Raw genomic sequence first — 15,453 nt, forward strand, 5'->3', positions numbered from 1 at the left:
TACGAATGTCTCTCGTACACGGTCCACATTCACTTCACTCACATTGGGATGTCCGCTTCTCTTTGCCGCACACAAGCAACGAGTTTGTTGTGCCAGTGGTAAATAGCCTTCCTTGTTGGTGGCTTCTTACTGAACTTGGTTGTAAACATCTGTTGAACAGCTGGCGCATACTTGCTTTTGTCGAACTCCAACACACAGAAAGCTCGCTCCATCCCTGAACTCGCCATGTTTGCGTCTAGCGTTGACTATCAGCAAATTACTAAACTACGCTGTGGCGGTACACAGGAAAAAAAGACTTTCAGGTTTTTTTTTCAAAATGACATATGTATGATATCTGTACAATGTTTGGTTCTTGTGCAATAAGTAATTGAAAGTGTTCCCAGACTTTATGTACACCCTGTATTTCCCAAAAAATCGTGTAAGAGTTAAGTTTTACATAGTCTCATGAACCGTTTTGACCTTTAAGTAGTCCAACCTTATCTGCAGTCACTAATTGTGTTACGCAAACGCTTGTTATTTGATTGTCTGGACAAATGCCCCATTGACTGTGTGACTACAGCATGGGGTATACTAAATTTCATTCTCCTGCTGAAAAAAATGTAAAAAATTAGAGACGACTGTACAAAACTTTTTGAACGCCCTTTGTACTCAAGGAACACACAAGCACACTACAAGCAAACATAGCAACAACACACCCAGCAACTATGCAGGTTGAATGGCACAAGCAAGAGTCTGTGTGCAAATCTTTCACAATACGATGTCTCGTACATGACTCACACTAGAATCCTGCAACACACACCACTGACACTCTAATTTACCCCACTTTTAGTCTGTCAACGTCGATAGTCATTGTTCCATTTAAAAAAGTATATGTTCACACAAAAATACGGTTACTGAATATCATTAGAATCTGTTGATTGGCCAACAATACGAGCCTTTGACTAAGAATCTGTCCTGTGAAAACCGCACATCAGTAGCATTTTCAGATTCCGAATTACCCTGTATATGCAATATCCCATTAACCTGTACAACATAAGTTTTTGTTATTTTGGAACTTACTTACAAGGCACATCAAACGAAACAGTGATTAGTTTTTCCAGTCAGAGATTGTATTTCGATGTGCAGAAAGAAAAGTGAAAGCAGCACTGGAAGAAAGCGCAGGTCGTTCCCATTTTCAAGAAGGGTCATAAATCAGATGCGAATAATTATAGGCCTATTTCGCTTACGTCAATCTGTTGTAGAATAATGGAACATGTTTTGTGTTCTCGTATTATGACGTTCTTAGATAATACAAATCTCCTTCATCATAACCAACATGGATTCCGCAAACAGAGATCATGTGAAACTCAGCTCGCCCTATTTGCCCAAGAAATTCACAGTGCCGTAGACACTGGCGAGCAGATTGATGCCGTATTCCTGGACTTCAGGAAGGCATTTGATACGGTTCCGCACTTACGTTTAGTGAAAAAAATACGAGCTTACGGAATATCGGACCAGGTTTGTGATTGGATTCAGGATTTCCTAGAAGAAAGAACACAACATGTCATTCTTAACGGTTCAAAATCTGCAGATGTAGAGGTAATTTCGGGAGTACCGCAAGGAAGCGTGATAGGACCTTTATTGTTTACAATATACATAAATGACTTAGTTGACAACATCGGTAGCTCCGTGAGGCTATTTGCAGATGACACGGTTGTCTACAAGAAAGTAGCAACATCAGTAGACTCGTACGTACTCCAGGAAGACCTGCAGAGGATTAATGCATGGTGCGACAGCTGGCAGCTTTCCCTAAACGTAGATAAATGTAATATAATGCGCATACATAGGGGCAGAAATCCATTCCAGTACGATTATGCCATAGGTGGTAAATCATTGGAAGCGGTAACGACCGTAAAATACTTAGGAGTTACTATCCGGAGCGATCTGAAGTGGAATGATCACATAAAACAAATAGTGGGAAAAGCAGGCGCCAGGTTGAGATTCATAGGAAGAATTCTAAGAAAATGTGACTCATCGACGAAAGAAGTAGCTTACAAAACGCTTGTTCGTCCGATTCTTGAGTATTCCTCATCAGTATGGGACCCTTACCAGGTTGGATTAATAGAAGAGATAGACATGATCCAGCGAAAAGCAGCGCGATTCGTCATGGGGACATTTAGTCAGCGCGAGAGCGTTACGGAGATGCTGAACAAGCTCCAGTGGCGGACACTTCAAGAAAGGCGTTACGCAATACGGAGAGGTTTATTATCGAAATTACGAGAGAGCACATTCCGGGAAGAGATGGGCAACATATTACTACCGCCCACATATATCTCGCGTAATGATCACAACGAAAAGATCCGAGAAATTAGAGCAAATACGGAGACTTACAAGCAGTCGTTCTTCCCACGCACAATTCGTGAATGGAACAGGGAAGGGGGGATCAGATAGTGGTACAATAAGTACCCTCCGCCACACACCGTAAGGTGGCTCGCGGAGTATAGATGTAGATGTAGATGATGTAGAATGGGTGGCTGCCTACTCCTCACACAGACACTCTGTGACCACCTCATGGTACCACAAACCACTCCTCATGACAGCTGCGGCCGATCGCACACTATGCTGAGTCTACCCATCTCGGTTTCTTTCCCTTTTTGTTCAACCATGATCCAGAGCATACTCAGTATGTGGGTGCGTTCCACAGAAAAGGGCTGTTGTGGTCAACACACTTTGCTGCATCCTCAGTCAACAGGTGTCAGGTCCCTGTATAGTTCTCTTGGTTGCTTTATGGCTATACTACTAGGCCTCAGCCGATGATCTTCTCTACCCCATCTGTTGTTGTTGCTGTTCCATCTCAGCTTGAACACTGAAGAATCGTTGAGATCCATCTTTCCTTTATTGCACACCATCTTACAGTTATATATGCCACCTACAAGTCTACTAACCAGTAACACTCAAACATGTTTCAGTTAGATTTTAATATTATGCAATACATTATGTCCTGTTTGACCTACTGGAAACCTTGGCTTTGAGGTGACATTGCTAGTACTTCCTCTATTAAGTCTAATCAACTTATAGCCTGCATAGTAGTAGTTGATCTCTATAGTTCAGTGTAGATTAAAATGTAAATACATGTTTGAAGCAAGCAACATATTACTATTGCTCTGTATTTTTATTGTAAAGAAATTGTTTTTAATACATTATACATAAATATATTTGTCTGCATTAAGCCAAACTTGTTCTGCATGCTGTTTCAAATTACAAACACCCACGATTTTGAAGAGTTTGTTATAACCCCATGACTCAACCCATCCTTGTATCCATGCTATTTTTAGTTTTCTGGCTCCTACTGGTAAATTTCTCGTCGAGTTTAGCATTCACATCTACATGTGATCGACTGGCTTCATGTCTGTCACTAGCAGTGTCAGACCCCAATATTATAAATCGTAGCATTCCTCATCACACATACATACATACACACACACACACACACACACACACACACACACACACACACATCCACTGTCATAAATACAATAGTGAAATCAGGAAAGCACCATATCTTCTACAAACATTTTATCATCTGATACACAGATCACTTCAATATAGGAGCACACCCTCTGTAAGCTGTGGTATGGAGAGCTCTTGGAACAGCAGTTTTTTTTTCCATTACTACGTGTGTTCACGCCAGCTTGTTACACAAATATTTTCAGTCTTCAGTACATTACACAAAAACTTCTGTCATCTAGTTTTGTTAGTACAGCTTGCTTGTGCAAACATTCCAGCCACATTTCTCGATTGCACATGGTGAGACAATAGAAGCGAGTCCAATGTTTCATAATGTGCAACACCGAAAACACCAACAACATTAAATTAGTAACCATTGGAATGGCGTGTGCTTACTCATTCACCCATACACACACGCACGCACGTACACACACACACACACACACACACATACAAACACACACACACACACACACACACACACACACACAAACTAACACATACAGATGATCCCTCCAGTGTTATCATTCAGCTCACTGTGAGTTCTACTCACTGGGCCGGCCATGGTGGTCTAGCGGTTCTAGGCGCTCAGTCCAGAACCGCTCGACTGCTACGGTGGCAGGTTCGAATCCTGCCTCGGGCATGGATGTGTGTGATGTCCTTAGGTTAGTTATGTTTAAGTAGTTCTAAGTTCTAGGGGACTGATGACCACAGATGTTAAGTCCCATAGTGCTCAGAGCCATTTTTCTACTCACTGGTAAATGTCACTGCTGATTTTAAGCACTTCATGACTTAATGGGTACTTAGAGAGTGAGAGCAAATGTTTTAAATATCCAGTCTGGAACCGCTCGACCGATACGGTCGCAGGTTCGAATCCTACCTCGGGCATGGATGTGTGTGGTGTCCTTAGGTTAGTTAGGTTTAAGTAGTACTACGTTCTAGAGGACTGATGACCTCAACAGTTAAGCCCCGTAGTGGTCAGAGCAATTTGAACCATTTTAAAATATCTAAATTTGCGAAACCTCTATGTACTGGATAAAATTTCAGTTTCTGCGATAACATTTTTAATGCTAGGTCAATTTCCCACTACCATAGGTTGTTTCTATCACGAAATCTTGATTTTCGCATTCCTGCACTGTTTACTACTCTGAATTTTTTTCTCCAGTCAGTTAAAAACCAGCTGTCCATGTTTTAACGTCTGTGCCTTCACAACCCCAATTTTTAATAGACACTTTGAACACTGTATCATGATGATAGTATGACAATAATGAAATTTAAATTACTGTCACATCCAACATAGTACACTTCTAATTCGTCTGCAGTTGTTGCTGTTGAGGGAACTTGCACTGACCTGTATAATAATTCTGTGATTAAATTTAGCATAACTGTCAGTCACTGTATGTACCTTTTGTTTGTGCTTAATTTTAAACCATCTTATGCTTGGTATAATGAATTACTGCTGTGGCGAACTCAAGAGAAGCAGTAGTTCAGTGCTAAGTCATTTGTATTAACTGAAGCACTACTCTTGTTGTTGGTGTGTGTTCTGCCTATTGCCTGTGTGTGGACAGTACTGCTGTACTGGTTACAATAAGCCACTGCATGGTTCCCACATGGTCACACGTGCTCACACTGTGCATCTCACTTTTTGTGTGCAGCACACCAACCGCTACACAAGTGAGGTCCACCACCACCACCACCACCACCACCGCCAGCGCCACCCGCCAGTCCCACAGCAGTCAGATTCCTGCTGCAGCTGTACCGGCAACAGCAACAGCAACGGCAACGGCAATGGCAATGTCAACAGCAACGGCAATGGCAACAGCAATGGCAACAACAACAGCTCCTTCACTTGATGGCGATGCAGTCTCTCGCATACAGTGAGTTCCCTCTCCTATATATACACTCATCATGCAATTACATGGTGAGGAAGCTACCAAAACAAAAAGAAAATGTAAATGCTCAATATAGGTTCAATGGTAGTCAGAGAGGCGAGATGAAAAGATAAGGATATATGGTCAGATGAGTAATGTTGTGAAAAATTGTACCTTAAGAGGAACCTAAAAATGAATTAGAAAGAGGAGCAAATAGTGAGTTATAGTGAACAGTTCAGTGATTTTATTTTCATCTGAGCCAGCAAATTTTTATAATCTCACCAAAATGTCTAAAATCCATTGAGAAATTCCTCACACAATCTAAAATCCGTTGAGGAATTTCTCACATAACAGTAGAAAACGCATTTTTCAACCAGACTGAAAGAAAATTATAAAATAGATTCTTTTATCCAAATACCGATTACTAGCCTCACACAGATAATCCTTAAAGTCTTTGCTTGTGCATTCTTAATTGGTGTGAATACTTGTAAGATCCGTAACAAAAATTGTGGGATGCATGCAGTACATAACTAATGCATCAATAGTGCACCTCCTATCATCTATCACATAGGTCCTACTTTTTCTTTATAAATGATACAAATATTTTCATAACAATCAAAAATTAACAAGCAAAAACTCTCAGGGCTGTCTGGATGAGGTTAGGATTTTGAATCGGGCTAGGAGAAATTATTCTATCCATTTTAGTTCTATTTAAAATGTGTTATACTAAGAATGTATTTTTATTTGAATCATTGTGTCTTACATCTTGCTTCCATTATCAATTACAGGTTAGAACCGCTTCTCTGGAGCCTTTATTTTTCCTAGATTCAAAAATCCTGTCGTCTAACAGATCTTCAATGTAGTTTTCCATTCATCTGTATATTACTCCAGTCAGTAACTTGGATATGTTAAGCTCGTTGTGTGAAGGTACTTTCAGCTATTGGCCCTTGTTCGATTCTGGAGTGTCTGGTTGATATTTTTTTCTGAAAGTTTGTTGGTATATTTCTAGTCTCATAGATTCTGTAGATCTACTAGAATAGTTATTTGCTTGCAACTTTCCCTAAATGATTACAGAAATTCTGAAGGATTGTTATGTAATCGCATTCCTTGTTTGTGCACACTGCCTCCAAAGATTTATTAAACACTGAGTCTGGTACTGAATTATTATGTTTTCTGATTCGACTTCCATTTATTCCTCTCTTAAATCATCTGACAGTTTCCCTCCTCACAGAGATTTTCATCCCTTCTCTCCTCTGAGTTTAACTACGTAACTCCTTTTGAACTTTTCATGTTGACACCTTGGGGCAGTGTGGTTACTTTTGTCCTACACTTACCTGTGGACTCATTACAGTAGATCACTAGTAGGATAGCCAAGCGGAAACCTACCGTACTGCAACTCGGACTTAACATATTATGATACAAAATTCCTCGTCGTCTGCATTCACACTGCCTTAAAAATTTGTCACGTCAGTTCGTACAGTAGAACACTGATTTACATATTTACTTTAGACCACATTCACGCACCATTCACACTACTAAAAGCATATAAAAAGCTGTACCAACATAAATGAACAAAAAAAAACACCTTCAAGAAATAAACAGAACATGTTAGAAAACATTCTCTTGACCTGTTTCTTGAATGTCTCTGTGCGCTGCTGTCCTCTGGTGGATGAAAATTAGAATATATACTCAACTGGACCCGCTTCAGACCATCTGTCACTGTACATGCGTGACTCATTCTCCTTATACACAGGCTCTAGACAGGAGCGATATAAGGTGCCACACATCAATGTTCTTTATTTTATCGAATGTTGTTTGTTCTTTTCTATGTGCCAAAGCTGTCCTTCCTACAGTCATTTCTTTTTCGATTTCTTCTAATTCTTCCTGCAGCCATTGTGCTTTATCTTTCCTTTTACTAGCTATTTATTTCACTCCAGAGTGGTTTACATTGCTGTATTCCTATCTTCTACTGAATATTTTTCTATTTTTTTATTTCCTCAATGAGTTTATATTTCTCTTTGTTTACCAAAAATTCTACGGGGATCCTTTCCTTGAAGTCGTTTGAGTGACAGACTTTTGTGGTTGCCCTTTTTGGAGATGTTCACTACTGTTCACCGATCTTCGAATGCAATATCAGATTATCTACAACCTTGTATTCCTCAATACTTCAGTATTCAACTTATTTACACACTGGTTCTTCTTGAAGCTTCTCTTCAACTTTGGTGTACACTACAGCTGAATTGTAATCTCAGTCTGCATCTGCCCATGAATACCCCTCATAATTCAATAACCGATTTCAAGATCTCTTTTCGACCACGATATTATTCAGTTGGAATCTTCCAATGTCCCCAGGCCTTTACCAAGTAAACCTCCACCTCTCTTCTTAATATCCAAAAACACTGAGGCACAGAAGCACTTATACAAATGTATTGGCATATGTGATGTAGACTTGCAGTAACTCTACCATCCAGCACAAGTACTGGAAAGAAGTGGGAGGTCTCTTCCACAGGGGATTGGTGTGGAGAGAACTGGCTGCCAATCAGACAATGGGTCTCAGAAATTGCACTTCAGTGGTGAGGTTATTTGGTAAGATGAATTTCTCAGACTGTCACTGTTCCTTACTAGTTGACTGTTCATTACCATCGCAAAAGGTTTGAAGATAGAAACACATACATATGTCTGTACATGAAGCAACATGGTTGCTTCTCCCAAAATCTTGGATTCCACATGTCAGGGATTGATTGACAAACAGTCCTAGAAAGTTTTAACCTGAGTTTCACATCTGTCATCTGTATGTTTCAAAATGAAACATCACTATTGTTAGTCTTCCATGTCAGGAAGTGTGTGTGTGTGAACCAGTTAACACATTAAATGCCTGCAAAGGTGTACCAGTTCCACCAGGGCTGTCCCTAGTGAGACACTTTCAAAAGAACTTCCAGGTGTCAAGTACTGTAAAGTCGTTCAAAATGCACATCTATCTTATTATTCGATCTAAGATTAGGCGACATGTCACATAAAAAGTTAGAAAGCTAAGATTTCTCTTTAAGAAATGAAGTGCATCTGAGGTCATTAATTTTTCATTTGCACAGATTTATTTTTAATTGGAAAAGAAGCCTTAGCATCTTCCTGTGCATCTAATTAGAAATGAAACTGAGTTGTTGAAAGATGAACATTAAGTTGAACAGCTGTAATACCTCCCTTGGCACACTGAGAAAACTACATTGTTTTTATTTATTTAAGGTCTTTAGAGAAGTTGGCATATTGCAGATATTAGCACATATGATGCACAGGTCATACTATGAGTAAATAGATATTTTATGCAATGGCGATTGCAATGAGATAGTCAGATACAAGTGACACAGCAGATTTTCCAGTACTTACATCAGTGTGTGATGTAATCAGTATTTCCACTAAGACAATGTTTGTTTACAAGTACGTTTCTAATGGTAGTCCAGCAAAATGCATGAAAGATTAATTTACTTTCATGGATTGTAACTTTTGCAGTAGCCAGAAGACATGGGACAGCAACAAGAATTTAGTCAGAAGTGTGTGTGTGTGTGTGTGTGTGTGTGTGTGTGTGTGTGTGTGTGTGTGTGTGTGTGTGTGTGTGTGTATGAATATTAGTGTACACTATCAGGTACTTCAGAGTGGCAGTGTGCATATCCACATGTGTTCATGTACAGGTCACAAAAACAAAAGCGACAAACATACACACAGTATGAGTGTGGGTGAGTAGCAGTCCACTTAAAGTGCTTCTTTCAACAAAATCATTTTCTGCAAAACTTTCGCTATTTGGCATGTGTGTGTGTGACTAAATGTGCTGATAACTGGACTGAACCTTTTTGGCTCCTTGTCCAGAAAATATCATTAAATATTTGCAGATGGAATTCAGTTTGTGTATCACCTATGGTAGTTTAAGGAAGGACTGCTGCACACAGAAACAGTATTAACTGTGTGAAGTATCTGTTTCACTTGAGGTCAACAGAACAGATTTCCAGCAAATGATTGGTGAAAATGTGACAACTCAATTTCTTGAAAGACTGGGTAAAGGAATTTTTAATGGACAGAGGATGAAGACTTTGACAAGGGGCTACAGCACTACTTCTATACCTTGATATACACAGAGTTTGACACTCATTTGTATAATAGAAGTGGGAAATATAGTAGGTGTGTTTCTGGACAGATGTACATTCAGAACTCTTCTGTTTGTTCGTTTGATAGTTTCCTTCATAAGGTGTGTTTGCTTATAGTAAACAGTAAGAATTCATCTGTTATTTGCAGGAGACTTTCTCAACAAGGGAAAAACAGAAGGCTGATCCAGGCAGCTGAGCAGGGGGCCGTAGAGGAGCTGAGAGCACTGCTCGCTGCAGGGGCGGATGTGGGGGTGAGAGGCAGGGGCGAACACAGGATGCCTGCCCTACACTGGGCAGTGCAGGGGGAACATACGGAGGCCGTGAGGTGTCTACTGGATGCTGGTGCGGAGGTGAACGACAGGGACAGCGACCAGAACACACCTCTGCACTTGGCTGCATACAGTGGTGATGTGGCTCTGGTGCAGATACTGCTGGAGTCATCTGCTGATCCCAACGCGAGGGATAAGTGGGGGAGAACGCCGCTGCACGACGCAGTGTGGCGTGGCCACATTGAGGCGGCGACTATGCTGCTCGATGCAGGAGCTGATGGGGATGTTATGGATGACGATGGGTTCACCCCCCTGGACAAAGCCCGGCAGAAAAACAACCGGCAGCTGATAGATTTGTTATCATGAGGCAGGCCGACCTACAAACTTTTGTGTAATAGTACTGAAATAGTCTCCCTAATCTGTTTCTTATGTTGTTAAATAAAGAATGAAAAATGTTGTTCCCACAGCCACTCATTTGTACCTATCATTATGTAGCGTCTGTAAATGCTTAATAACACTGCAGCAATACTGAGTGAACTAATTTAAGTAACAGGAGGCAACCTCTCTCTGAAGACAAATTTCTACACTGCTCTTTGCAGAAGCCAACAAGAACAGATAAATACACACTTCATACCTAACAAACACAGTACTCTACAATATTTGATTATTGAAAAGTATTTTGTACTGGCATATATGATGATGTCAAACTACTGTAAGCTTCATCATGCCCAGCTTACTTGATATGATCGCTGCAGTTAGAGTTTTCAGCTTTGATCTCAGACTGAACCTACTTGTGCATCTGTAGTAAGATGATTCAATGGATTGTGTTTTTAAATACAACGTGACATTTGTAGCAATATTCAAACCACAATAAGTGCTTATCTTCTGGAATCAGTTCACATTCAACTCAGGAGAAGCTACACTACTGACCATTAAAATTGCTACACCAGGAAGAAATGCAGATGATAAATGGATATGCATTGGACAAATATATTATACTAGAACTGACATGTGGTTACATTTTCATGCAATTAGGGTGCATAGATCCTGAGAAATCAGTACCCAGAACAACCATCTCTGGTCTTAATAACAGCCTTGATACGCCTGGGCATTCAGTCAAACACAGCTTGGATGGCGTGTACAGGTACCGCTGCCCATGCAGCTTCAACACGATTCCACAGTTCATCAAGAGTAGTGACTGGCGTATTGTGATGAGCCAGTTGCTCGGCCACCATTGACCAGACGTTTTCAATTGGTGAGAGATCTGGAGAATGTGCTGGCCAGGGCAGAAGTCGAACATTTTCTGTATCCAGAAACGCCCATACAGGACCTGCAACATGCGATCGTGCATTATCCTGCTGAAATGTAGGGTTTTGCACGGATCGAATGAAGGGTAGAGCCACAGGTCGTAGGACATCTGAAATGTAACGTCCACTATTCAAAGTACCGTCAATGCGAACAAGAGGTGACCGAGACGTGTAACAGATGGCACCCCATACCATCACGCTGGGTGATACGCCAGTATGGCGATGACAAATACACGGTCGCAATGTGCGTTCACCGCGATTTCGCCAAACACAGATCCGACCATCACGATGCTGTAAACAGAACCTGGATTCATCCGAAAAATGACGTTTCGCCATTCGTGCACCCAGGTTCGTCGTCAAGTACACCATCACAGGCGCTCCTGTCTGTGATGCAGTGTCAAGGGTTACCGCAGCCGTGGTCTCCGAGCTGATAGTCCATGCTGCTGCAAACGTCGTAGAACTGTTCGTGCAGATGGTTGTCTTGCAAACGTCCCCATCTGTTGACTCAGGGATCGAGACATGGCTGCACGATCCGTTACAGCCGTGCCGATAAGATGCCTGTCATCTCAACTGCTAGTGATACGAGGCCGTTGGGATCCAGCACGGCGTTACGTTATACGCTCCTGAACCCCCCGATTCCATATTCTGCTAACATTGGATCTCGACCAATGCGAGCAGCAATGTCGCGATACGATAAACCGCAATCACGATAGGCTACAATCCGACCTTTATCAATGTCGGAAACGTGATGGTACGCATTTCTTCTCCTTACACGAGGCATCACAACAACGTTTCACCAGGCAACACCGGCCAACTGCTGTTTGTATATGAGAAATCGGTTGGAAACTTTCCTCCTGTCAGCACGTTGTAGGTGTCGCCACCAGCGCCAACCTTGTGTGAACGCTCTGGAAAGCTAATCATTTGCATCCTCTTCCTGTCCGTTAAATTTCGCGTCTGTAGCACGTCATCTTCTCGGTGTAGCAATTTTAATGGCCAGTTGCGTAAGTGTGAACTCACAGCAGTAATGCTGCTCTTGTGATACGCTCTCGCAACAGTCAGGTAACATTGATCTTCACTCTGATATTGCAGGATGCTGCAGGAAATGTTCTCGCTTTCCACATTTCCCTTCTGCCAGTCTTCAGTGCACTGCCCTCAGCTAGGTGTCGTAGGGGCAGAGCACAGCAACAGCAACTCTGGCTGGACAGGCGCCACTGCCGACATCGCCCTCACTTCCCCATTGCCCAGTCTGCTGAACAATGGGTGTCATGAACTCTACAACTGATGGCGGAGTGTGACGTATTTGTGTTGGCAATTGGATCATAAAATTGAACATTTAACACGAGATCTACATTCTGTTCCATGCCAAAATAACAAAAACCAGTAGTGTTTCTAACCTTTTATGAAATAACTATGCAAATTTGTGAAAACAAATAAGTAAACAATACACTCAGCTGTCTCATTCGTCAAATAGGTTGTTACAGCAGAATATAAGTAGCAACGACAGATTATCTTCCAAGCTGCGATATGGTGGCAATGTAATATAAACTGTTCCAAACTGAGTAAATTTAGCTGATAAATTTGCAGGTGGCTCATTGTAGACTGCTTGGTGTTTGACAACGCCAACCATACATTTTAATTAGAACAGAAACCAGTACCTAAATGCAGTACTTAAGTTAGAAGCTAACGAAGGCACATAAAAATAGTAAAGAAAATTCTATCCTTGTAGTAACGTCATTTTACTTCACATAATCAAATTGCAACAGTCAAAATAATTGTGGTTGAATTTGGTGCAGAAGACTGATTGCCAACTTTGAACATGAGTAGCAACATTGGTTTCCCAATGTTGATGTAACTTGACACTCATCAGAAAGAATTACACTGGTGAGGTGGTTGTACAAGTCACGAAAATACAGGTGTAAAATTGTATTGCCTTTGGCTTGTAAATCTGTTAAATAACTATAGTAAATAGTGCATGCTTTACAAATGAAATAGGTCCTACTGTTAAGTTATTTAATTCGTTGATTCCTTTATTGATGATAATCCTACAGTGTCCCTTACTTTAGATGCGTTTTAGAAAAAGGGCATCAATGTACCTTTTTTATACTTCATATTTTGATACAGCTATGCCCAAAATCTGAAATCGCCTTGCATGTATAGTATTGTCATAATGTTGACAATTATTGTGAAAATTTGAAAGGTAGGAAGTGACAATATCTCCGAAGCTACAAAGTAGTGACTGTATAGGAGTTTCATGGAAGACGCTGTGTCATATGGTGCAGACGTATGGACGCTGACAAAGAACAGAAAGACCCCCTCACAGTGGAAGTTACATGTCCGAGAAGGTGTTGGAAAACTGCGATATTGGCCTGGTTAAGGAAATGAACACACAAACGAATAATGCTACAGTCGATAGAAAGGAAGCGACTGGTTTGGTACGATCATGTGAGACCTGTGGATTCTAACACAGGGAACAATGGGCTGGCTTAAGCTTCCTATTCTTGTGTTCAGTCACTTCTGTACGCGCTACAAATTCGATCCCTGGTCTAGTGCGATGAGCAGTGTAACTCAGTCAACTGAAATTGTGGGAAAAATGACTGAAATATTGTTGTCCTTAAATTGCGTTATGTTGTCTCTTGATCTATTGTAGGTCTGTTCTACATATTGGGTAGAAGTACAGTGATATTATTAGCTAAAACAGTTTCGAATGAACTTGAATTTTCCAATATATTTACGGAAGCATATGGTGCACTTTAGTTGTTATACGCTGTTGTTACGACCATTTGACTATACAGTGTAGCTAGAACACTTCTGTGATAAGTATAAGGGAAAATAAAATTAAAACAAGACAGATTGTATAATGGGCGTGGCGTTGTCGTTGGTAATGCAGGTAGGTGTGTGTATCATAGCCGGCCGCGGTGGTCTAGCGGTTCTAGGCGCTCAGTCCGGAACCGCGAGACTGCTACGGTCGCAGGTTCGAATCCTGCCTCGGGCATGGATGTGTGTGATGTCCTTAGGTTAGTTAAGTTTAAGTAGTTCTAAGTTCTAGGGGACTGATGACCACAGATGTTAAGTCCCATAGTGCTCAGAGCCATTTTTTGTGTGTATCATAGTTGGAAATCAGGAACAGCGAGAACATTCACCACTGTGCCATCTGTTCATCAGACATGCTCTACGTCAGTTGGGCGACTCGCGTGTGCACCTGCATTCACTATGAAGACTGTGAAAAAGGCACAGTAATGTGCAGTGCTGTTACACACTGTCAAAGGTGTGTCAGGAAATTAAATTCATGCCTAAATGTCTGCTGTGTCTGGTGAGCACAGTACATCATGTACATGAGAGTTTGTCTTGAGCTCGTGGTCTAGTGGCAAGTGTTACTACCTCTGGATCACAGGGTTCTGGGTTCGATTCCTGGCCGGATTGGGGATTTTCTCCGCCTGGGGACTGGGTGTTTGTGTTGTCCTCATCATCATTTGGGAAGCAGTGAGATTGGAACTTGTAGGATTGGGAACTTGTATGGGTGCTGATGACTTCGATGTTGAGCACCCCACAAACCAACATCATCATCATCACCATCATCATCATTATCATTACATGTGAGTGTGTATGGAATAAACGATTTCGAGAAGGTTGGGTATCACTGGAAGACAGAATTCGGCCAGGACAGCTTCATTGTGTCATTACTTCCCATTGGTGTGGTGGACACTGCCATCAGTAATAATCAGCACTGGATGGTGGAAACCATTTGGCTCCTGTTGGGGAATAGTCATGATGCTGCTTACATCACCATGGGAGAACCTGTGCACAGTGGGATTTCCACAGACAGATGGAGTAGCAGAAGTTGAACAAAATCTCGACAACACTGCAGCGCCTGCTGCAATGTCATGGTGGAGACTATTGTTACCTGTCCCTTATTGTAATGGGAGATGAAACATGGTGTCATCATTCTGAGCTAGAGAACAAACGTCAGAGCCAACGTTGGAAGCATATGAATTCACCCCCGCTGAAGCCGTGAAGACCACGTGTCTGAAGGACATAATTACCTTTTCCTCTGCTGTTCATTGACTTTCTGGAACATGGCGTCACAGTTAATGCACAGTGTATGTGGACGCTTTGCAAAAATTGAAGTGTGCCATTGACTCCAAACACCTAGGAATGTTGGTGGGTGGCACCATTAAGTTGCAGCATAATGCCCTCCTACAATCTGCCAAAGTTATTTCGACTACATTGCAGAAGTTTTTCTGGGAAACCCTCACACATCCTCAAAACAGTCCTTATCTCTCCCCATGCGATTGTCTTATTTTTGGAGCCCTGAGTAAAGTCATTTGTGCACACTGATTTGATTCAGATGAAGAGATGCTTGTCTGGTTCAATCATGCGTCTGAAAGCA

The 15,453-nt window shown here is 41.5% G+C and overlaps 1 protein-coding gene across 1 annotated transcript in view; it reads left to right on the top strand.

The window, feature by feature from the left end:
- LOC126108244 (ankyrin repeat, PH and SEC7 domain containing protein secG-like) overlaps positions 1-10,128 on the top strand; it is a 28,210-nt gene extending 18,082 nt beyond the window's left edge. Inside the window, exons 3-4 of the mRNA XM_049913473.1 lie at positions 5,142-5,265; positions 9,541-10,128. Of these exons, the coding sequence (XP_049769430.1) occupies positions 5,142-5,265; positions 9,541-10,125 (709 nt within the window). The 3' untranslated portion in view covers positions 10,126-10,128. The remainder of the gene's footprint in view (positions 1-5,141; positions 5,266-9,540) is intronic.
- The last annotated feature ends 5,325 nt before the right edge of the window (positions 10,129-15,453 follow it).

This window comes from Schistocerca cancellata, chromosome 11, assembly GCF_023864275.1.
Source record: "Schistocerca cancellata isolate TAMUIC-IGC-003103 chromosome 11, iqSchCanc2.1, whole genome shotgun sequence".
Classification (NCBI taxonomy): Eukaryota; Metazoa; Arthropoda; class Insecta; order Orthoptera; family Acrididae; genus Schistocerca; species Schistocerca cancellata.